This window comes from Arvicanthis niloticus, chromosome 6 (assembly GCF_011762505.2).
Source record: "Arvicanthis niloticus isolate mArvNil1 chromosome 6, mArvNil1.pat.X, whole genome shotgun sequence".
In the NCBI taxonomy this organism is placed as follows: Eukaryota; Metazoa; Chordata; class Mammalia; order Rodentia; family Muridae; genus Arvicanthis; species Arvicanthis niloticus.
In genome coordinates, this window is record NC_047663.1 from 78,262,466 (window position 1) to 78,287,338 (window position 24,873).

Consider the following 24,873-nt stretch of genomic DNA (forward strand, 5'->3'; position numbering starts at 1 on the left):
GTTTGTCTGTAAACAGAAACAAACAGGAAGTTCTCAATGAATCCATTTTCTAATGCTTCCTCCATGTGTTAAAATGAACTATGGATGGCTGGGTGTTCTCGACTTTCCCAAACTTAGCAACTGAATAGACTTGGGTGAAATTTGATTTGCCTTTATATAGACTTCATTCTGATTTCTGGAATTGTAAAACAATAATCCACTGACAGAGACCTAATGGTTAATGCTGAAATGACTTTTCAGAGCTTCTAAGAACATACAATACAAGCAATACCCTTCCAGGTATATTCTTTCTTTTTGATCCTTTCATAAAAATGGAGACCACTTCCATTTTAGGATATGCCTCAGCCACACTCTAAATCAGGCTGCATACAGAGAATGAACGTACTATCCAGGTCTCCTCACTAGCCTAAAGTTGTCTTCTTCCTCGTGTTTCAGGCAGCTGCCCTTTAAAATACGCTTTTGTCTAAAAGAAATTCATTTCACTCTTTCAAAAGCAAATTCCACCAAATCCATGTTTAACTAGAGTATGAATGAGATAGAGAACAAGGGATAAAGTCTTGGTGAAGTCACAACTAAATGGCTTACAAAAAATGTTCCCAGTTCTCTCTCTCTCTCTCTCTCTCTCTCTCTCTCTCTCTCTCTCTCTCTCTCTCTCTCTCCTGGTGTTTCTTGGAAATGCTGTTAACAATTTCTAAATTTATTTTTTAAATTTAATTGCAACAAAAGATGCATGGAAAGATCTATAGCTCTCAAAGATTTCCTCATCAAACCATGTAGATAAGGAAAGCCAACGACAGAGATTTAAGTGAATATTTCAAATGTAACAAGCATAGGTGGTTGAGTAGAAAAGTAGTTTATAGGCTTTTAGATAGACAGTGATTGTATCCCTGTTACATATGAATAGTATTTAATTAGATATCTTTCTTTGTGTCTGAAGTAATAATTTATTTAAATTCTTTGGTTTTGATCTTATTTTATTGCTAGAGGGAAAAAATTGGTTAATAAGGATCTAAGCAACTCATTGAGCCATTGGCAACCCTAGATACTCAAATTATTTTAGAAGTCTCATGTTGAAGAATTAATTTATGTTTCTAGGTACATGTACTGTCTACTTTTATGCCACCTTAATACAATGTGAAATCATTTGGAAACAGGAAACTCAATTTAAAAAATGTCTCCCATTAGATTGGCATGTACCCTATGTGTGGTGCATTTTCTTATTTGATGATCCAAGTGGAAGCTTCCAGGTGTTTTCATCCTAAGCAGGTAGTCTTGCATGTTACAAGAAAATATTCAGAGTAATACTTAAGGAAGGATGACAGTAAAAACCATTGCTCCATGACTTGTGAATCAGCTACTCCTTCCAGGTTGGCTTGAACTTGGTTCTGGCTTTGATTTCTCTTGGTGAGAAAATGTGATGTGGAAATGTATCCTGAAATAAACCCTTTCTTCTTCACGCTTTGTTTGGTCATGGTGGTTATCACAGCAGTAGAAAGTCTAACTAAAACAGTAAAATTTATCTTTATCTTGGAGGCAGAAGAATCAGGAGTTCAAAGTCATCATGTGTGTCAATTCAGGCCAGCTCTGCTACAAGACACCCTGTTTCAAAATGAACAAAGAAACAAAAACAAAATAATTTCACAGTCTTGAGTTAGCCAAATCCAGTAAAATCTCTTAGACTAATTGTTAACACATTGATTACGTGAGGACTCAGTTTGAAAGACCCAACTGGGCTGACGTTCTTTGACCCTGAAAAAAACTGTATATGTTTCTTAGGGAATATACTTGCCTTTTGTTATTTTTTCAAATATTAGAAAAATGGAAAACTAAAAGAAAGCAAAAGTGAGTAGACGGTTGTATATTTTGTGCAATTGTTAAAAGTTTAAGTCACTAGAAATGAGGAAAACATTAAAAGTTACACTCTTTAAAATTTACTTTTATTTTTAAATGAAAATTTTAATTTATGAGCTTCATTATCTCAAAGAAGACTTGCAAATAAAATAAGTATCAATACCCCAAATTAACCAGATCCAAAGACTACACAGGTCAATGAACTATAAAGTTAGGTGGTGGACCTGAGTTATGCAAAAGTTCCTAAAGGAGATTTGTTTTTAAATTCTAATTCTGTCAGAGTTTTTCATTTCCAATTGTGGATAAGTGCATAAAAACAGATTTGATAGTGAAGAAGTAGAATCCAATGTGAAATGCTACAGTCTTAGAATGACTATTTTAATTCTGTTTAAAAATTTTAATTTAATTGACTAATTTATAAGATAGCTGGGAAAAAAAAAAAAAAACCTTTCATGATTATTTGGCTTCCTGAGTAGTATTGAGATCAGAGAGAAAAATTATATCCATGTTTAACTAACATTAAAGCACTGATTTTGTATTTGTGTTTGGAAGAATTTCAAACAGCTTATACATCTTTCACAATGTAATACTGTTAGATAAAATTTAAAAAGGTTATATATACTAAAAATATAAAAAAAGAGCTTAATGGGTTCTTCTTATTTAAGCTCTTCTCATTGATGTTATATTTATTTTATAAGAAAATGATCTTGCATACAGGAATTTAAATTTCTACACTTCAAATCTTTCACTTTAAATTTATAATAGTTTTTTTGGAACTTGAATGCAAGCTGGGGAACAGATGTTCAGATATTTGCAAATGCAACACCCTTCCACAGGAATAGTAGATCTAGACAGTCTGTGACATAGTTGTATTTCAAGAGAAAGACAGCTACCAAAGCCCCGAGAGACATGGATCAATGAACAGAGAATCCCTCTGTATTTTTACTAGCTGAGATCTCCAGTTGGAACAAGAATCCAACTTACGTAATGAATCTCCAAGCTAACTGAGGAATGTTATAGTATATTTATAAACATTCTATTCTAGTGTTTCCTGTTATATGTCAATCATCTACATGACCAATGCCCAAGAGTTTCCTCTGTAATAAAAGGAAACCACTGAGACTATACTCAGGTCACAAAGGCCAGTCCCAGAAAATGGGAATGCGTGATTTCTTCTGCCCCTGTAATTAATCTTTTTCTAAACTTTGCGCATCCCATCTTTATTCCAGTCCCATGGTGGAGTCTTTAAAATATTTTCTGTCGATTATTTCACTTTATGGTAGAATGTGAACTCTACAAATGAAAATTTATACAACTTTCCTGTGAGAAGAGTCTGAGAGTTTGGATTTAACAGAGAGCTAGTTCCTACGTGAAGGGATATTACTCAATATTGCTATGCTATTATCAGAGATCTCAAATACTACATGGTATATCAAGCCTCAAACCTTTATATAGACATATACATATAAAAAGAAACTTATCTTTCCAATACTGTCATGTACACCCTTTCCTTCAAGTGAACACTCTCCTAGAAGATACCACTCCTAAGATCATAGAAAGAAGAAAATTTTTAGTGGTAATGAGGTACAAACATTGCCTGATAGTAAAATTAATCTTCTTCCACATAGATGTTTGTATCATTTGAGGTCTCTGAACCCCAAACCACTAAATGGTCGGGGAATTGTTTGATGTCTTAACACATAGCTCTTTACCTTATATCCTATTTTAGTTGGTAAACACTGACAAATTAGATTGATTTACAAATCAACCAGGGAAGAGTTTCCTTTTCTTTTTTTTTCTTTCTCTATGGTGTTAGGAGGATAGTAAGACTGGGAGATATATGTTGACCAGTGCAATACATTGGTATTTGTGTAGGAACCCAGAATATTGTCAGCTTTTCCACGGGGCCATTTTGAACTACGATTTTTGCATTAATTTTATGATGCTGAGTAATGTTATTCATTTGGTCTTGATATCAGATTTCATAAATTAAGAGTGCATGAAAACTTTCCCAGTGAATATTTCTAAATTGCTCAGTTGACAGCATTTTCATCGAACATGTGGCTAATGCCCCATTAAACAAGCTGTTGTGATGGGTATTGCTAACACATTGCCCACAACTCTCCCATCTCCCTATTTTTTTTATTATAGTCACTCTTACACTCTACTATTAACACAGCATCACTTATTTTCTGGAGGTTCAGGAGCATAATGTTACTTCTGTACCCAAAGGCTTTCTGTGGCATTAGTACAAAGGATGGCTGCTTTCTGCCATCCATTCCAATGTAGTCTCATTTACTTCAAAGCACTATCTTCTACCAGAACCATCAGCATCTCCAGTGTCCAGACATGTTGATCATTTTCTTCTGTTTCCTATATAGTCATCTATCTACCCACCTGTCTATCTCGTACCTATCTATCAAGTCTTGCTTAAATAGATTTTTATTTATAAAGCTAAGAGATGTGCTACAGAACAAAAACATTGGTTGGTTTTCTCATGGTTTTATTACTGTTATATAGAATTGTGACTAGTCAGCATACTCAAATGACAAGTAGTTCAATTCATATATGTGACAGATGTAAATCACTTTAATCTTCTGTTCAGTTCTTATTTATTCACTCATGAACTGAAACAATAATAGATTTACAAAGATTCAAGGAGGGTACCTAAAAATCACACAGCTTTCCTAGAAGAAAATCAGAGTTAAAATCCGGTCCCTTATACCTTCAGACGAATGCATGACTTCCTAACCTTACTATACTGATTTTCTCCCTTCTGCCTCTGGCACTGATTATTCTTTTGAAATATCACTTTAAAGCCTTTATTATTGCAATCCTTTCAGTGGGGTCTTAGCATTGTTGGAAAGCACAGATCAAAAGAGATTTGTTCCCTGGAAGTTAGGTGATACAATCATTATATATGTTTAGACACAGCACTGAAAGGCAGGCTTGTTTAAGGACTTATTTTTTTAAATATAAATTTATTATTTTGATTTATCATTATGTTCTCTAAATAGGTAATAATATTTATCATTGTGACTCCATTTTCTATGAAGTAATCATGAATTTTTTTCCTTGAAAACATGAACATGTACATACATTTATACTTAAAAAAATCATTGAATTTCAATTACATTGGCAGTGGTAAGGCCTTCATAAGAAAAACACCTTTGGTGAAATTCTTTGATTATTTATATCTTTGAACAGTTCTTCCACTCAAGTTATTTTAATTGATTTATATTTTTCAGCCAAGCCTTTAGTTACGTAAAGGTTTCAGTAATATTTAGTTTTGGCTTGGTTATATGTATTTTTACCTATCTTATTTAAGGCTCCTGACTGCTGATATATGCTAAGGAGAACACATTGAAACATCAAATATGTTTTCTTTATGTGAGCTCTAGAAAGATACTGGTATCATCCAAGTTTGCCCAAGGACATGTTAATATGGTATTAATTTTAATCTTCCTTTGTTTAGATAGGTAGCTAGTTAATAAATGATAGATAGAGATAGATAGATAGATAGATAGATAGATAGATAGATAGATAGATAGATAGATAGATAGAAGACTGATATTACTTGTGACTCTCATTGAGGTGAAGGACCTGGGAGGAATCTTTTCTAAGCACATGTGCAAAATAAAGGTTCCTTAGCAATGTTTCAAGATCTCAACTTAGAGACTTGGATATTTCTGCTTACCCTTGGTGCTGAGCCTAAAGAGGTATTAATATCAAGTAACTACTTCTTAGCCTACACAAGGAGGTAGCCACTTCACTGAGTTTGGCTGAAATTCATTTGTAGAGATGTTATTGCCTGAGACTTGCTGATTGGAATTATAAAGAAGAATGATTCACGGACCTCTCAGGGCATCCCTGGTGTGCTACTTGTGAAAAGTCCATTTTGGTCAAAGAGCTTACCATTCCTCTGAATTTTGGCTGAGATAAAAGAAGTATGGTATAAAGATAGTTACAGATGAATTAAAATATAATTTAAATGTTGCCATTCCGTATCTTCTTGAGATTTTTAAACTTGTTAATTTTAGCCCAAAACATCACCTCTTACGTTGGCTTCAAACTCAACATAAAACTTATGTATGGTTTTGAAAGGGTATTCCTGAAGAACTAGTCAGTCAGTATGGCTGACTAGTTTACTTAAAGCATAGTGTCTTATGGACATTAAGATGGGAAAAGGCAGCAAAAGTGTTCATTTTCCTGTTGTAATTGCTCTATGCCTCTCAAGAACAGAGTGGCAGACTGAGTTTCACTTGAGTGTGCATCTTCCCTCTTTTATTACATCATTCATCCTTCCCTGCTAATCTCTATGAACCCTCATAGGCATATATCAGGTACGCAGCTTCTGTTTCCCTGCCCTCCCCTACCTTTCTATTCCTTCTTTACCTTTTTCTTTCTATCCCCTCCCTTCCATTACTCTTCCCTTTGTCATCTTTCTTCCTCTCTTATTCCTTTCCTCTACTCCTTTGCTTCTCTTTCTCCCTTCCCTTTTCTTCCCCTTTCCTTCTTTACCTCCATTCTTTCTGCCTCTCCCCTCTATCTATCTGCCTTCTCTTTTTCTCTTTCTCTTTACTTCTTGCCTATTTGGAAAATGAAAATGCCAGATACTAGTTGTTGTAAACATTTTAAAGATAAACACATGACTAGAGAATACAGTAAGAAAGACATTTCAGACTCTTAGGATTTAAAGGTCAGATTTCTTGTTTTGGAATATGGTAAAAATGAGCAAATCTCAGAGGCAAGTAGCTGTTAAAGAATAAAGTGAAGTACCTGAAGGTTATGAACTGATGCAGTAAATAAGTTTCAGGCTGTGGATGAAGAAGAGATGACAAAATAGATTTTTAAGATGTAATTTTAGCCATTCGTGTTAATTACTTTACATTTTTTTTTCCTATTCATGGGTATAACTATGCATGGGAATCGATGAGCCTAAATCTAACCACATATCGTGTTTTATTTGTTTGGTACAATGGTCTTTATAAGTAAGATTTTAGACCTTCAAAATGGTTGATTATGTAGCTGGTCACCTACTAACCATCAATCTTAAAATAATGGAGGACAAAAGTACCCTCTAAATTTTGTAAATTCTCATTTCACTCTTTCAGGCCATTTCACTGCGCACAGTGATCCAAATTGGTTGATAGTAAAAAAAAAATTGCCAGTTCAATTTCCTTAAACTAGCTACCTTTTGGAATTTCTGTAATAGAAGCTAAGTTGTCCTCACACACAAGAAACAGATACTAGTGATATAGATTTGAAAGAGAGTGCCCCAGGTTGGCAAATGTATGCCAAAGTACAGACAAACTAGTCAGCATTCCTTAAATGAGCATGCACCACAAAAATAAAAAGTCAAATGTAAAAGCAGACAAAACTTTGATTCCACATGTCTCTAGGTTATATAAGATAATTGATATAGATCATATATTTGATAGTCACCTTAAAAATAAAACTTGAACCTTGGAAAAACTATGAGCTTGACTCAATTAATTGAAAACCAAGGTACAACAAAAATATCAGATCAAATAATGAATATATAGATTCAGAAAATGGATTTAGTTGCAATTTTTTTTTTCTACTGACCATCTTCAGTGGGATTTAATAGCACAAAGGTTAATTATAAACAATAAAAAACAAGCTTCTTTTCAATAACAGGCATACTTGACAAGAAATAATTTAGAATGTAAAATTTCCTAAGGTTTTAATATGTTATCTTCCTGTACTTTTTCATCTTAAGATATGTCTATTTTTATTGTATCAAATAAAATACAAATCATAGATATAGAAGATAGGAATTAAAAAAGAGACTACATGATATACTATGCTCTTCCTTTTCTAAATAAGTGGCATGGATTGTTCCTTTGTTATTGTTTGTTGAAACCTGGTCACAGCATTGTAATAAAATGTAACTCAATGAAGTAATCTTCCTTTGAACAGAATTCACATGCATGAAAATGGTCTAGTGAAGTACACTATGTAACCAAGTTTTAGTTATTATATAAAATAATGAGAGGTTTTAAATTAGAAAACAATCATAGTTAAAAATATATGGAGAGAAATATTTGTGGTGGATGTACAGAGATCCGAGAGGGTAGATGCTAGAGGTTGCAGAGAAACGACTTTAAGTGGAGAACGGGTAACAGAACTGAGATGCATTGCTAGGCACCTGTGTCTCTTCAGCAACAACATAATGATGCTTGAAACTAGAAGTGTGATCTAAACACACAACTCTATGTTTTCTTGTTACAAGCTATGAAAAAATTGAAACTGCTTAAAGAGTGACTCAGAGATTATGCTTACATGAAGAAACTTATTGGATTGTTTTAATGTCAAGGAACTATTTTTCTCAGACAAGAAAAATTGAAATAGTTATCTCAAGCAAGATTACCTCGTCTAATTGTTTTTATTGAATGAAATTAACATCTTTGCAATACAGTTATACCGGAGTCTCGAGTATCTGCAAATGAATTTGCTGGAGGAGACAGTTTAGCTGTTGATCATCAAAAGACTTTACTGTTGCAGAGACAGGGTGATGTTTTCAGTATACTCTGATAGAGATTGAAATGGAAGCATACAGGATAGGAGCCCTAAAGAAACTAGACTGTCATTTTCCAGAGTGTAGATGAAAATTATATAACCCTCTTTTCCGTTCTCAATCCTCAACAAATCATTTCCTTTCAGCCAGTCGTGTTTTCCTGTTCTTGGTAGTATCTGTGTTCCTTTTAAAATATCTGTGTTGAGTCGTTACAAAAATGCAAGAAATATAGTATCATTGCCTTACATATAGGCCGTCAGAGGCCACTATAATAAAATCGTATTCAACGGGAAACAGCATACTAAATTAACTTTTTCCATGCCACAGTATGCATTGTACCTCATCCTCGAAACTGAAAAATGTTTCCATGTTTGTCATATTTTTTTCGTAGGGAGTAATTTGGATAATTCAGTTATGATCTAGTAACAGAAAGCAATCATTTGTAAAGTATACACCTGAGTCCTTAAAGACTCTATAATGTCTGCTCTGCCTTCCTCTGTACTTCCCAAGGGTAGACAAGTATCCTGAAAGGTTTGTCTGACTATGTAAAAATATTTAAACTTCAGACATATTACTATGGTAACATAGTTCTTATTATAATGTGAAGGGGTTCAGTATCACTTAGGCAAGTGTGTCCATACTTTAAAAATTCATTAAGAGGCAGCTGAGATCTCCTTGAAAGTCAGCCTCCCAAGGTGGCAGATTTAGGATCTCTTCTTCCTTGAAAATATTAACTGTGAAATTCCACATGCAAGCAATTATCAGAACCACAGAGTAGACCAATTTAAAAAAATGGCTAATCAAAGCCAGTAAATTTACCATTTGGGTGTGAGTTTGTGATAGTGAGCTTTAATAGCTGCTGTTGATAGACACTCACTGGCACAATTTCCTGCTTCATCAGAGCGTGTAACTGAAGTGAAGACTGACATCTTCGTCACCAGTTTCGGACCTGTTTCAGACCACGATATGGTAAGTGACTCTATGTTTTTAATTTCTTGGGTTTTGTTTAGGTATTTAGATTAAGATATAACTATATCATTTCCCCTCCCCTTTCCTCCATTCCCTCTGAAGCACCCTCTACTTCCTTGTTCCTACTTGAAATCAGAGTCTCCTTTTCTTTGATATTGTTATATGCATCTAAGGATATAAACATAGTGCTTTGCTCATTAGTTTTATGTGTGTGTGATGTTAGGGCTCACCACTTGCTAATAGATAACAAATTAGGGGCTCATCCTTAGGGAAGACTAGTCCCCTCTCTTTCAGTACTGTTTAGTTGCTTGTAGTTCTTTCTCAATGGTTAAGGCCGTGTGAGACTTACTCCCTTCTGTATTAGCATGACTACTGGTATTGTCCTTCTTCAGATTTTGTCTAGGCAGCTACATTGTTGAGGTATCTTCAGTGATGCTTGCTTGTCATTTCTGGTATTACCATTTCTAGTATTTTTAAAATATGTGTTTTAAATGAAAAGTATTTGAGAAACAACTTGGAATGCCTTTGCTGGTCATATCTTAGTGTCTTTGTGTGTACTGCAACAAATACATATGTATATATTGACAATATATATTCCTGTAGCATAATACACACACACACACAGAGAGAGAGAGAGAGAGAGAGAGAGAGAGAGAGAGAGAGAGAGAGAGAGAGAGAGAGAGTTTGTGTCTATCTACCACCTATTGCAGTGTTCCTCTTTCCACCCCTAAAAAGACTAATCTGCTTACTTCTGTCCAGAGGACACACCAAGCCCCATGCCTTTCACTTTAGTTGTGAAGCCAGATTGATTATGGGATGTCATGTTTTCAGATAGTATGCACAACTGTTACAGAGCAAGCAGGCATTTGTACCGTACCATGTCTGAGTGATTTTTAGCTATATGTGAAAAATAGATATCAAAATTGAGTGAATACTTTACCTTGATTAGAAAGATAAAATAATTGAGAGGAAGAAATACAAGAAAGAGAAATGCAATTTGTTGCAAAATGCTCATCAAATTATTTCTAAAAGAGGAACTGTGGGTTTCCATCCTTCTTTTTTTTTTACAGAACATCTTTGAAACATAAGAGTTGACATCATTATAACCAAACCATTATAACGATGCCATTAAAACACATCACTATGAATATGCTAAATATGAATTATTATTTTCAAATGCCATTTTATTAGTACTTAATTCAGATGTGTTTTGTTTTCTTAATAGCTCAGAGAGAAATCAAATAAAAATTGTAGTTTTTTTTTCTGGTTTAAAAGGAAACTCAAATTATTCTGCCTGTATTCCATATGATGCACACTCAGTCGTGCCTCACTCCCCTATTCAATCCCAGGCTTAACTACTTGGATGTTGTCATTGTAAAAATCCTGATTACTATAAGGTGATACAGACTGTGTGTTATCAAGCCTGTTTCTCGGAGTAAGCCTAGCTGAGTTAAAGTCTCATCACCACTAGCAGTCTGCCATCTAAAGCCAATATATATGTATATGATATGTATATATATATATATATATATATATATATATATATATATATATATATACATATATATATATATAATATATACTATTATATATATATATATACATACAATATATATATATATATTTTAATGGCATCGTTATAATGGTTTGGTTATAATGATGTCAACTCTTATGTTTCAAAGATGTTCTATAAAAAAAAGAAGGATGGAAACCCACAGTTCCTCTTTTAGAAATAATATATTATTGTATATATATACACACAATTATATATATATGTATATATATACATATATATTATTGATAATATATATATTATTGAGAGAGAGACACACACATTTATATGAAACAGAATGTTAAGTATTCTGGGTAAAAATTGAAAAAATTAAAGGCTCAGTGTCTCTCAGATGTTTGAGTTATTATTAGGTACCATTCATGTAAAAGCATACATGATTTAAATTACACGCACACATACAAGCAAACACGCACACGTGCACACAAATATAAACTTTACACACACATACACACACTCACACACACACACACACACACACACACACTCACACACATATACACACACTTCAATTGCACTTTTTCATTTCTACACTCATCTAAGCCCTATATTTCCACAGGGAAACAAATTGAGAAAGAAAGGCTTAATAAGCCATTTATCATTGACACAATACCAAATTACCCACCCACCCCTGACACACACTCTCCCCCCACCACACACACTTGTATTTCAATCAAGTTCCTTGGCATAAAATTCAACACAGCTTTTGGACACATGCATAGTAATGTTTGTTAATTGTATTTTTTAACTGCAAATTAATGTCTTTTTTTTTCTTAAAAGGATGACAAAAATTGCAAAGGCAAACTTGTCTTACTGATATCATAGCATGTGTACATGACCTTACTTAAATGGAGTAAGGAATTACTACTTACTTTATGATAGACCTAGAAGTCTATAGGCCTACTTGAAAATAATTCATGTGGTTCATGGAAAGCTACACCATCTTTCTTGAGTTCCAAATATTTTGAGGAGGAAGACAAAAGAGTACAGGGTATTGGATTAGAATAACATTGTTTATTCTTATGTATACCTTTTAACTTTTTATAATAGTTCTTCCTCTGTCTATTTTATTGGGCAGAATGACTATTATGAACTGCAGTTTAAGAGGTGGTGTTAAGGAACAATGCCCAAAGGAAGCTAAATCTGAAAAATACATAAAATACCTTCAAATATTTAATAGGCCTTAATTACATTTTATCTTGAAATATATTTGTATTTTTTAAAAATTTCATTCATATATGCAATGCATACACTCCTGTCTTTGTCTTTCCCTTTTCACTACTACCAAACCCAAACAACAGCATCTCAATTTCAACTTCATGTACAATTAATCTGAAACCTCGAGTCCAATTTGTACTGCCAATATGTTTGCAGGGCCATCCACCAGAGCACAGGCAGCCAGGCAGGGGTCATATTTCAACTGAAAACTGTTTTCCCCATCTCCCAAGGACAACAGTTGCCAACAGCTCTTCAGCTATAATGATAGAACTCCCTCCATGCTGAATTTTGATTGTCTGAGTTTTGCTTTTGAGTTACTCATTCCATTTACCTGAAATTCAAAGGACCAATGAAGTTGTATTCTTGGTTTAGAATACATAATAGATATCTTTAGTTATCATTATTCCTAAAGCAGTCAAAACTGCATTTCACATAATGATCTTTCTTATTGCCTACAATTTCTGAAACACTGTTTGCCTTGTTTTGTGTTATGATCAAGTTAGACTTTGCAAGTGATTTGCATAAGTCCTGGAACTTGTGTCTGATGTCTTGCTACAGAAGATTAATATTTTAAATAGTATTATGGGAAATTGAGTATAAAAAGGAGTTTTAGATGGCAGAATGATAAAGTTACTTTTCTTTTTTAATAAAATTACTGTTCAAAACAGAAAAATACTTTGCCTATTTTAACGTAGAAACTAATAAAATACCTAATTAATAATAACCATATTTGCATTTGTCATTACTGGGTGTTTTCAAGGTTTTAAAATTTTTTAAATCTTATTTTATCTTATCTTCATTTCAAAACTTTCAGTTCAATAGTATTCTTATCTGCGTGCTTTCGGGAAAGGAAAATGACCCACTAGCTAACAGTAGCACCTGAAACCTGGGCAGCCCATCCCTGAAGACTACTGAGCTCCCAAGGCATCCAACTTCATCTAGAATAAAAAGCAAAATGAGGTCAACTACTTAAGCTTATTTTAAAAGCCATTAATTGGTCATCAAACAGCACATTCCCAAGGCACTAGGTTCTGACAGAAATATCCAGGCTGCACAATCACACAGCCTTGCTTTCCATAGTATTTAAAATATATTAAGTCAAGGCACACACCGATGGTAAAAAAATAAAAATAAAATGGCATGAGCTGGAACACTTCAATACAATATTTATTTAGGTACAAAGTGAATGTTTTGTCCCAGATCTCGAGAATAAGGCTCATATTCTCTGGGGACCTACACTATTAAGTAGAAAAAACTTGGGGAGAATTTTTGATGTTGTTGTTGAGGTAGAAGCTGTTACTCTGAAACTTGAATAAATCCTTCAGCAAAACTTTGCATTTATTCCGTTTATTTTTTTCCTTCAGAGTCGCATCTTTTGTATTCTACTTTTGTCTGGCTTACTGGAACTTCTTTTTCACTGTCTTAACGTCCCCATTCTATAACTTTTTCAAAGTCACTTTTTCCAAATACCACTTGTTCCCAAGCTATAAAGTATTCTAGTTTAAAATTGTGTTGATTAAATTTAAAAACAAAAACAAATAATAGGTATTGACTCTACACCCACAGTTAACTAACACTATGGGTCTTTCCCATGCCCTTGTTCCCACTTCCTGAAGAGGGGAACATAGCTCATATTGGTTTAAATGTACATTCTTGATCAAATGCATTGTGGTCGTGGCAGCTAAACCATGCTGTGTAAGGAAACCATGGAAGCTGCCTGCTTCTACCATATGAACAGGCTAAGAAACAGGAGTAGAGAGTATTTTTGCTTGTAGTTGGGCAGACTATGATCACGATCAACTGCATTGTTAGGTTTTATTTCTATTCAGAGAAAAGGAGGGATATATATTTACTCTTAGTAGTGTGTGTGTTTGTGTGTTTGTGTGTGCGTGTGCGCGCGCGCGCATGCATATGTGTGTTTGTGCATGTTATATTTGAAGACAAATTGTCTCAAACCAAATGAGGGTTTCATTGTCAACCATTAGCACAGACAAATAAAGCCTAATGGAAATATAAAAAGCCCACAATGTTATGACACAGGAAATTTTGACATAACTTTTGGAGTCATTGCCTTTGAACATATCTGATAGAAAATTTCAACTAAATATATTTTAGGTTTAATTTACATTTAACCTTACTATGCTTTCACATCCAAACCAAACCAAGCCAAACCAAACCAAACCAAACCAAACCAAACCAAACCAAACCAAACCAAACCAAACCAAGCCAAACCAAACCAAACCAAACCAAACAACTAAACCAAAAAAATCTCTCCTATAGCTAGCAAATGAGTCAACTGTTTTAATTTCTGGAAACATGGTTTGCTTAAGCATGCTTGGTATGTTGATTTACCTGTAAACATTTTCTGTAGTATAGACCAGTCTAAACTCATTCAGTTGTATGGAGAATAGCTGGCTGTAGCTAGACAGAGAAAAATAGAACAGTCATCAGATCTTATATCCCGGTCCCAGAAGCCTGTCTGTTATCCAAACACGGACATATACACAAACAAACTAGATACATTTTGAATGATAAGCAACTATTTTCATGTACTATCGTCTCATCATCCAATGCATAATCTTCCTTGATGTGTGCTTCTGATACCACTCAAGGTTTAATAACTTCTCCCTTTGCTGAGTTTAATGGATGCTTCCAGATGTTTGCTGTGAATGAATTTTTATCATGTATCACAGTGACTTTCACCTGACACTTCCTGACACAGAACAACCAAAATACAGGCATGATGACTTCTTCGGCCTGCATCAACAGAACAGTATCATTTTGCTTTCTTTCTTGTTTTCATGTCACTCACCAATTAGCTACACGGTGCATTAGAAGACATTCATTAATGATGTAACTTCATAGATCATTAATGGCTGATCAATACCACACCTATGCCAGAAGGGCAAGTATACGGTCAGACTTAACAGAGTGTTTATTGTTTAAATCATAGGAAAGAGACGGGTATTTAAAACCATGCACAAAAGGCTTAAAAACAGACATTATTCATTCTGTATGTCCTGAGGATGGCATGTATAGGATTTAAAAGCAGCTGTTTTTAGAGGCATCAGGCTTCAGAAGATTAGGAAAACATGGCATAATGTTTTGCAGCCAGCCCCCTTCTGGTTTTGAGTATGTGAAGATTAATGGAGAATGTGGTAATCTTTATTTCGAACCATTGAGTTCTAAATTTAGTGCCAATGTAGCAAGTACTGCACAAGGAAGATGAATACTATCCTTTTCAATTTCAGGAGCTGGTAAGTCACATCGCTTGTTTTTAGATGAGCAGATGTTTGTCTCTGGGTAATGCCATAAGGAAAGCTCTGCTTATTCAAACAAATAGACTCTCTGGCTGTGAATGATGATGAAGTTCACACATCTCTCATGTGATATACACACACATACAATCACTAACACACACACCTCCACATTTTGCATTCTTCTCTCCCTACTCTTTGGAGAAAATTAAAACCCCTCTGATTTAACAGTGGATACTGATTAGCTTATTCCACATTTTCATAGTCTTGTTCACTATGTAGAAAAATTGGAAAGCTACATACACTATCTGTGTAAAAACAAGAAACAAAAAGCCATTTCTTTGGTCAAAGAATTTTTACATCTGTAAAAGCCATTTTGTGTTGAGTTTGAATATGAAGTTTTCAGGGAATACAGAGGGACCTGTAAATCTTATACTTTATTCTTATGGCTGAAATTCTCTAACTTAAATATAACCCCTTTATATAAAACCTGCAAATATGAGTTTTTAAATTGTACTTTATTGTTTTTATTTTATTATTGGTGTCAAAGGGAGTTTTTGTTTGAGGATAATTTTCTTTAAATTGTTTTTCCATATTTAAACAAATTTCTATCTATATACACCTATCTATCTATCTATCTATCTATCTATCTATCTATCTATCTATCTATCTAATCTATCTATCATCTATCTATTTATCTATCTATGTGTGTGCATTTGTCAATATATGTATGTATGTATGTATGTATGTACATGCATAAAATTATTACAAAGGTCATCGGTTATTCCTTTAACATTAATATTTAAGTGCCACCCCAAGATTTCTTTCAAAAACATCACTAAGCCACACTGAGGATCTAATATCTTATTTGTAAGATATTTGTATGGCATAAATGTAAAACTGCAAACTCTGCTCTTTTTCAAAATTATACAGGAATATACAATAGATGTGTTTTTCCGTCAAAGCTGGAAGGATGAAAGATTAAAATTCAAAGGACCCATGACAGTGCTCCGGCTAAACAACCTCATGGCCAGTAAAATCTGGACTCCAGATACATTTTTCCACAATGGAAAGAAGTCTGTGGCTCACAACATGACCATGCCTAATAAACTCCTGCGCATCACAGAGGATGGCACGCTGCTGTACACCATGAGGTAAGGACAGTCATGATTCCTGAAGGAAAGTGTCCATACTTTTTGTTCTGCCATAGGGAAGTAATCTTCAGAGTGATGTGCCATAATTGAGTTTTTGGATTCTTAATTTTAAGCATTAAATTTATTCTGTTAAGCAACCATAATACTCTAAAATATCATGCATGGATACAATGTTAAGTAAAATATAAATGAAGAGTAGATTAAATAATATAACATTGCAGAGACTATAATTCCAACCTGTTTTAATTCAGCATGAAGACCTTCATGAAGTCCATGTTATAAATTGCATATCTCCATGCATTCCAATAAGGGATAGGTTAAAATTCTATAAGGTGGCTATTCAAAGATATTACTACAACAAAGGAAGACAAAATAAAAAGTATGGCTATTTAAAGTTTTTTAGAAATTCATATGGAAATATGTATGTGAAGAAATACACAATTTCTCAAATAGTATCCGTAGCTGGAGATAATTAATTTGACTTACTCTGAAGACTATGTATGTATATTATGTATGTATGTATATACATATGTATGTATATATGATATAAAATGTTCCCCATTTGAAATGATTTCAAAGCACAAAGTTTTAGTGATAGAGTAAAGGAAACATGAATCATAAAAACAAAAATGTTAGACATTTTTTGTAGAACCATGTATTTTTATATAGTCTTAACTTGGAAATTTTGGATGGTCTATGATTTATTCTTTGATCATTTTATAAAAAAAATTCTTGTAGTTTAAAAAAAATGTTGGCTGCCCAATTTGACTATTGATTGGAATACTCAGTGCTTTCTCTGTTTAGTCATTGGTTTTATTCAAATATAATGGCACATCTGCCTTCTGTCCATAACCTCACAGAACCTACGCACCAGTCATTTCATTAAACTGAGATTTTCAATCCAATAGTACCTGTCCCTAATTTCACGTAACAAGTGTAATTTTTTTCTATGCACAAATCATTGAAAGCAAAGGCTTCCTTCTTTTATAAAATCCTGACTTTTTCATATAAAGCACCTAAGACAGCAAGTCAAGCAGCCCAACTTCCATCGCTGCCTTCAACTAAATGCAAATACACATTGGCAGGGGTGGTTAGTCCATCTTTAGAAGAACAAAAATCTATTAAAAATATCAAATCGTCCATAGTCTTCTGAAGATGTCAGCAACAGCTTTCTACTCATAAGTATGTAACCAAATAAATAAATACATAATACTCTATTTTCATTAAAATACATATATGTAGGGCTGGAGAGAAGGTTCAGAGGTTGGGAGCACCGACTGCTCTTCCAGAGGTCCTGAGTTCAATTCCCAGCAACCACATGGTGGCTCACAACCATCTATAATTGATTCTGATGCCCTCTTCTGCTGTGTCTGAAGGCAGCAACAGTGTACTCACATATATAAAATAAATAAATCTTTTAAAAATACATATATGTATATACACAGAAGAAGAGCATCTGTACCAACTGGTGCAATTTCTTTCACATACGAGATCACTCATGACCTCTTGTCTTTGTGAACGTTCCATTGTTGTCAAGTATTTATATCTCCCAGGGAGGGCCTATCATTCAGTTAGCATATTTAACCCTTTAACAGCCCTCACATTTCATACTGCTCTGCATATTTGTGAGGTGCTGCAGCTTCAACTGTGCTGGCCATAGTAGTATCCAAAGGGGAGAAATCTCCTTGTACAGAGCAAAGGAGAAAGAATTCACAAGTACCACAACCTAAGCACCTGTTTCAAATTGAAGTATTTACAAAATGAGTTTTAATGGAACCAACTCGAGCAGAAGACCCTAAACTGGTTTTATTTTTATTTTTCCTTCTCCTGGAGAAGTCTGCAGGACAACTGTAATCTGAGGGTTTTTCTGTGTTGAATCTGAGTGGTAGAACAAAAGCAAAGCATTCTTTCCATTCCAAATGATAATGATAATATGTAGAGATACATATACATTATACTAGGGAAAACTGCTGGAGAAAAGAATCAGGACCACTCACTGGGAAGACAACAGAGAAATTCAAGCCAAGCTTTGAATTTGGTTTTGTTTTGAGAAGATAAAGGAATCTAAGATCAGGAAAATGGGTACTTTCTACGATATGCTTCTGCATGTTGTTATGCAATTTTTTACTTGACAATATCTAGTTTAATTAATCAGAACAATTCCCATAGCTAGTGGATTAGTGGGTGCTCTCTTATAAGAAACAGCACTAATTCTCCATCTTCAAAATCCAATCTTGCCCATTTTCACCAAGCAAACACAAAGTTACAGAAATCAGTCGTGGTAGTTCTTTCTAGTTCATGTGGTGATTGGGAATATGGCATAGGTGTGCATCTTACTTCCAGCTCTTCTGTTTGCTAAGGTTAATTATCTACTCTAATTATCAGTATCTAATCTATAGAGCTTTTGTTTGTATTCTATGTTCCCTTAATTAATAAGGCTGACCGTGAGAGCTGAATGTCCAATGCACTTGGAAGACTTCCCTATGGATGCCCATGCCTGCCCACTAAAATTTGGAAGCTGTAAGTAAATTTACTTCAAATTATCATTATTTTTTATAAAAGATCATGAACTCAAGCAAGAGATTTCCAATTAGTTGTGGTCTGTTGGAAAGAATCAAATACAGAGGAGCAATGGATTACAAGAGTTGTCTATAAGTAGTAGCTTAGGTATTTGTCTTACATTTTTACTTTTTAAAACATATTTTATATTTATTTAGTACACGCATGTGTGCCTACATGTGCTGGCTAATTTTCTGTCAACTTACACAAGCTAGACTCATCTGAAAAGAGGGAACCACAATTGAGAAAATGATTCCATATGAGCTGGCTGTAAGGCATTTTTTTTTTAATTAGTGACTGATAAAGAGGGCCCAGCCCATTCTGGGTGATTCCATTCCTGGTCTGGTGGTCCTGGGTTCTATAAGAAAGCCAGCTGAGCATGCCTTGAGGAGTAAGCCTCAAAGAAGCATCCCTTTATGGCCTCTGCATTAGCTCCGGCCTCCAGGATCCTGCCCTGACTTTCCTCAGTGATGGACTATTAAGTAGAAGTGTAAGCTGAAATTGCATTAGTTGTTTTATCACAGCAAGAGTAACTGTCACTAGGATACTATGTGAATGTATATCGTGCATGTGTGAACACATGTGCAAACCAGAGGAGAGCATCCCTTCTCCTGGAGCTGGAGTGAGAAATAGATACCACCTGCCTGATTTGTGTACAGGGACCCAAACTCAGGACCCCAAGAAGAGCAGTGCACAATGTTCATCACTGACTCATTTCCCCAGCTCCCGTGTTATCTTTATTTACTAAAATAGTATCTAGTGGTATTTGCGGAAAAAAGAAATGATTCTTGTACCTACAAGAAATGCATAGACACATTTTCATCCGCATAAAAGGAGATTACAATATTTACTTTATATTGTTCTGACATGGTTTTAGGAAAATATTCACAGTTGGCCAAAGGCAATGTATAGATGCTTTTTCTTTCTTTCTTTTTTTATTGGATATTTTCTTTATTTACATTTCAAATGTTAGTTATTACCTTTCCCATTTCCTTTCCCCGAAACCTCTTATCCCATTCCTCTCCCCTGCTTCTATGAGGGTGGTCTCCCACTCACCCACTCCCAGCCCTCAAATTCCCCTACAACGGGGCATCAAGCCTTCACAGGACCAAAGGCCTCTCCTCTCATAGATGCCAGACAAAGCCATTCTCTGCTACATATGCAAGAACAAAATACTCACAGGATCAAATACTTAGACAAAGTGTGAAGCTGAGACTGAAGGAAAGGTCATCCAAAGACTGCCCGACCTGGGGATCCATCCCATATACAGTCACCAAACCCAGACTTTGTTGTAGATTTTTTTTTTTTCTTAATGGAGGCAGAATGTTAAAGGAGACATCTAGAAAATAATTTACTGTCATTATTCATTATCATCTCTAGTATTTTCCAGGTCAGTAGAACTGTCCCATGGTATTAATGAATTTATGTATGCTTTTGTTCCCATTTGACTGTATCATAGACATATCTCCACTGTGTTAACTTTCTGGATGTGCACTGTTTGCTATCACCCAGGAGTACCTTTGTGGAGACAAACGAACTTTGAGCTGTACAGCTGGCCTCTCTGAGCTTCTCTTTCCCCTTCTATTTCTGACTATCATGCATACATAAAGTGAGGATAATGTATTTCTGGCATCCTGCGGGAGGGACGGTCAGACAAGTACTGAGTCAACCCCAGTTTACCTAACCAGCTTACTGTTCCCACTAGACAAGCAGACTGAGCAACTATTTTGGTAAAATATGATTCATAGAAGAAAAACAGTGAACGTGTAGGATGAGAGCAAGCAAAGAAAATAGCAAAGGGCCTTCATGTGCCTAGCAGCTCTAGTCATGGGGAGTCATTGTTCTCTATTTATAGATCACATTCTATCCCGAAGACTCAGGATTTATCCTCCGAACCTGTCAGCTAAACAGGACTTTAGAGAGGACTACCTTTTCCCACCCCTTTCTCATTTTGATGTACTCTTTATATTGTGGGCTCTTGGGTTTTCTCCTGAGCGGCAGCTACATTTTTAACTGTGATGCCATTATTTGTGACTTGGATATCAAATAGCACATCAAACATACCAGGCCTTATAAGTTCTTCCAGCCCACTATATTTATGCCCAGCTTTAATATGGCTTTAAATGTGTTCTTATTTGGTCAATACATTAGAAAAGTGGTTTTGTTGTTGTTTTGGGTTTTTTGTTTGTTTGCTTGGTTGGTTGGTTGGTTGGTTGTTGTTGTTTTTTTTTTTTTTTTTTTTTTTTTTGGAGTGAGATTTGTTTCAGCAGTGTGGACAGCTAAAGAAAAAGGACTGTGCATTGGTAGAAGTCACTATTGGTTGATGTCTGCTTAGTGCTGTATCTTAACAATGGAATGTATTTACATGCAGCTCCACATCACAAAATGGCATATCAAGCACTTGTATCTGTTTTCAGGAAGATGAGAAATAGTAGGAAAATAAAAGAAACCAGTGGCAGTTTCACAAAGATCAAAGTTTTCCCTAAAATCCTAATAACCATCTACCTATATGATGAAATGTGTTTTACTTTGCCTGTGCTCTCAGAAGAAGTTGGGTAGAAAGTATTTTCATATAGAAACATTTTCAATTAAAGGATTTGGGAGGTATTTTTAAAATGAAGGAAGTAGACCGTGAGGAAAAATCAAAGAGTGTATCACACAAAAAGAATGAAGTTAAAGGAAAATATGTAAGCAGCGCTCCACCTGGATGTTTCCCTTCTGTTCTTTTCGCTGTGAATTTCTCTTCTCTTTGTTGCTTCTGTGTAGCTCCATGTCCTACATTTCACATCTTAGCATGGGCAGTACCTCTTAAGGTCTTTCCAGATGATTCTGTAATGATTTGTAAACAGCACTATCCATCTTCTTGATTCTCTCTCCAACTTATTTTATAACATTTGTCCCTGTATCCATTATTATTTTTGTTACGAATATTTTTTTATTGTCTGCAGACTACTACTTTTATAAGAGCCAGGCATATTTTATATATATAGCATTTTCTAGTGCAGAGAGTAGCACAATTCAATAAATATTTATGGAATAAAGAAATATTCTACTAACAGGCTTTAAGTACCCTTTTGCTTTTCCACATTTAAACTTCTGAGGAGATGGAAGAGGTGTGAGGAATGAAGCTGCATTTGACAGCTTCTGTCTTGAAGTTAAATCCAGGGTTGACAGTAGTACTACTGCAAGGCTATTTCATAACCTCACTTAGTGTCTTTTGGTTTTATCAATACTTTGTATGTAATGTGATTTTTTTTTCAAATCATGTCCTTAAGTATTTGACTAAGGAATTGAAGATACTTGTCAGTATTTTTATACTTAAGAATTATCAATTAAAATGAACTACTGATGTACCTTCTTCTGTCTTTTTTTCCCCATAAAGCGCCAGCTTGCATTACAGGAGTGAGCAGGGGACCTCTGCCTGCAAGCAGCTTCTTTGTTTCAGAGTTCCTGAGCTGGAGTCATGTGACTTGTCCCAGCACTACTCACTCACCCACTTTTTTTTTTTTAGTGAATTTATTCCTTTCTCTTTTTTTATTGAATATTCCTCTTTCCACATTCCCCCACCCACCACCACCCAGAAACCCCCTATGCCATCCCCTTCTCCTGTTTCTATGAGGATGTGTCCCTACCCACCCACTCCCTCCTCCCCACCCTCGAATTCCCCCACAGTGGGGCATCCAGCCTTCATGGGACCAAGGGCTTCCTCTCCCACCCATGCCTGACAGGGCCATCCTCCCCTACAGATACAGCTGGAAGCATGGGTCCATCCCTATATGCTCCCAGGTTGATGGTTTAGGCCTTGGGAGCTCTGGTTGTTGCTCTCCCCAGGGGGCCACAAACCCCTTCAGCTCCTTCATAAAAAATTATCTCAATGCCCAATCAGTGAACTCCATTGTAATACAATGTATCAGGAAAATATCCTGCTACAGTAGTGCATTTCTCATTTAGGGAGATTTTTAGCAGAAGCCATGAGTATTGAGTGATGTGAAGCTTCAGAGGCCTGTATATATTCATAAACCCTGGGCCTTCGAAGAAATGAAGCACAAGACAGAAAAGATAGTGTACACAATTTCCCTCTCTAAGTATATTAGCATTCCAGAGACAACTCAGGATATAAAATGATACCATCTAGACACTGTTGCCAACAAGTGAACAATACTTTGTTCCAAAATGACCTGATGTCTAGAATTAGCTCTTCTGACATTTATAGAACCAGTATACTTCCTTGGCTTATATGCACAGAGTGAACGTTTTTCTAGAAAAAAAAAAACACATTCCAAACAAGATGGAATAGAATGAATAGCATTTTAAGCTGCTTTCTCCCTCAGTTCTGTGCCCAGTTTGGTCTTTCTATAAAATATGATGCAAGTACATGGGCACTGAGGCTTTTCCAAGGCACATTTAGTCCATTCATGCTCTCACAAATACAGTGTGTCTACTACAGCAAGAAAACAAGAATTTTCTATGACCAGAAAAATACACGTTGTTGAAATACATATCCATGGGCTCCAATTCCTGTACATTGCCCTCTTCTAAGGAACTTTTAAAGGTCACATTGTATACTTTCATCATTGATAAACTTGTATCACTGTGTACAAGGTGAAATGCTTTGCTCTTTTATCCACTAAAAGTAACCACAAGAAAAGAATAACATGTTTAAAAGTTCACAGGGGCAAATCTAGATTACCACTTAAATTTGTCTCAGAATATATTAAATTGTTTTCTCTCAGTTGTCCATACAAATTTCTTCAAGAGATAGCTGTATGAATGGACTTATAAAGAATGATGGGGCAGACAGGGTACCTACATATTATGGGAAGCAAGACCTCAGTTTTTCTGCTTCACTCAGTTTAGAGTAGTGACCTTCCAAGTTTTGATTCAAAGGCAGTATTTGTTTATGTAAGGAGCATCATCCTTACATAAAAGACAACCATAATTTAAAATCTTATAATATTTTAGCTTGGCCAGATACATATTTGTACACTATTCTTAAGCCTGGGTTTGAGAGTTATATTAAACAGGCTAGTGTTAAGATTTCAATGAGCTCTAAACAATTTTATCTTTTTTGGGGGACTTCTCCAATCATAATTGAAATTATAGGTCATAGCTGTTGGTCTAAAGAGGACTAGAGGCCAGGTTAGGTTCTATTGATCTTAGATTTTAAATAAATTAAAACATTTTCATGGCCTTCTAAAAGTGTTTTGGTCCCTGGGCAGTGTGCCAAATGTAACTAATGGACCAATTGGCCACTGGCCAGTGAATCAAAGTTTTATCATAAGGCCAACCTTGGAACACTATGCCCTCCCATCAAATAATCTAAAGCACCTAACTTTTTCTCATCTGATCCTCCTTAAATTATTGACATCACTGTGCATCTAAACAGGAGACAGCCTCTCAGCCCATGTGAAGTGGGTCTGCTGGTTCAGGAAAACAGAAATACTGTGCAATCTTCTCTTTCCTCCTGCCCTCTTCTTTTCTTTCTTCTATCCATCACATTCTTCCGCTCTCACTTTCTACATTCCTTCCTTTCTAGCCACTTTTCTCTAAGCTCAATGAATTAAGGATTCATGATCCAGAACCTCATATGAAAGATTTTTTGACTAATAGTGATTTATCTAACAAAAATGAGTGAGAAAAAGAAGGTTCTATAAGATAACTTCTCATGCTAGCCAATATCCATAAATATAATCAATTTAAGAGGTTGCCCATGTTAGCTTCTTGTCTAAGTGCTCTGTAGCAACATTTCTGGTG

The 24,873-nt window shown here is 35.1% G+C and overlaps 1 protein-coding gene across 2 annotated transcripts in view; it reads left to right on the forward strand.

The window, feature by feature from the left end:
* Gabra1 (gamma-aminobutyric acid type A receptor subunit alpha1) overlaps positions 1 to 24,873 on the forward strand; it is a 53,258-nt gene that overhangs the window by 11,048 nt on the left and 17,337 nt on the right. For both annotated transcript variants that reach the window (XM_034506497.2, XM_034506498.2), the window contains exons 4-6: positions 9,294 to 9,361; positions 16,340 to 16,560; positions 18,998 to 19,080. In XM_034506497.2, coding sequence (XP_034362388.1) covers positions 9,294 to 9,361; positions 16,340 to 16,560; positions 18,998 to 19,080 — 372 coding nt within the window. The remainder of the gene's footprint in view (positions 1 to 9,293; positions 9,362 to 16,339; positions 16,561 to 18,997; positions 19,081 to 24,873) is intronic.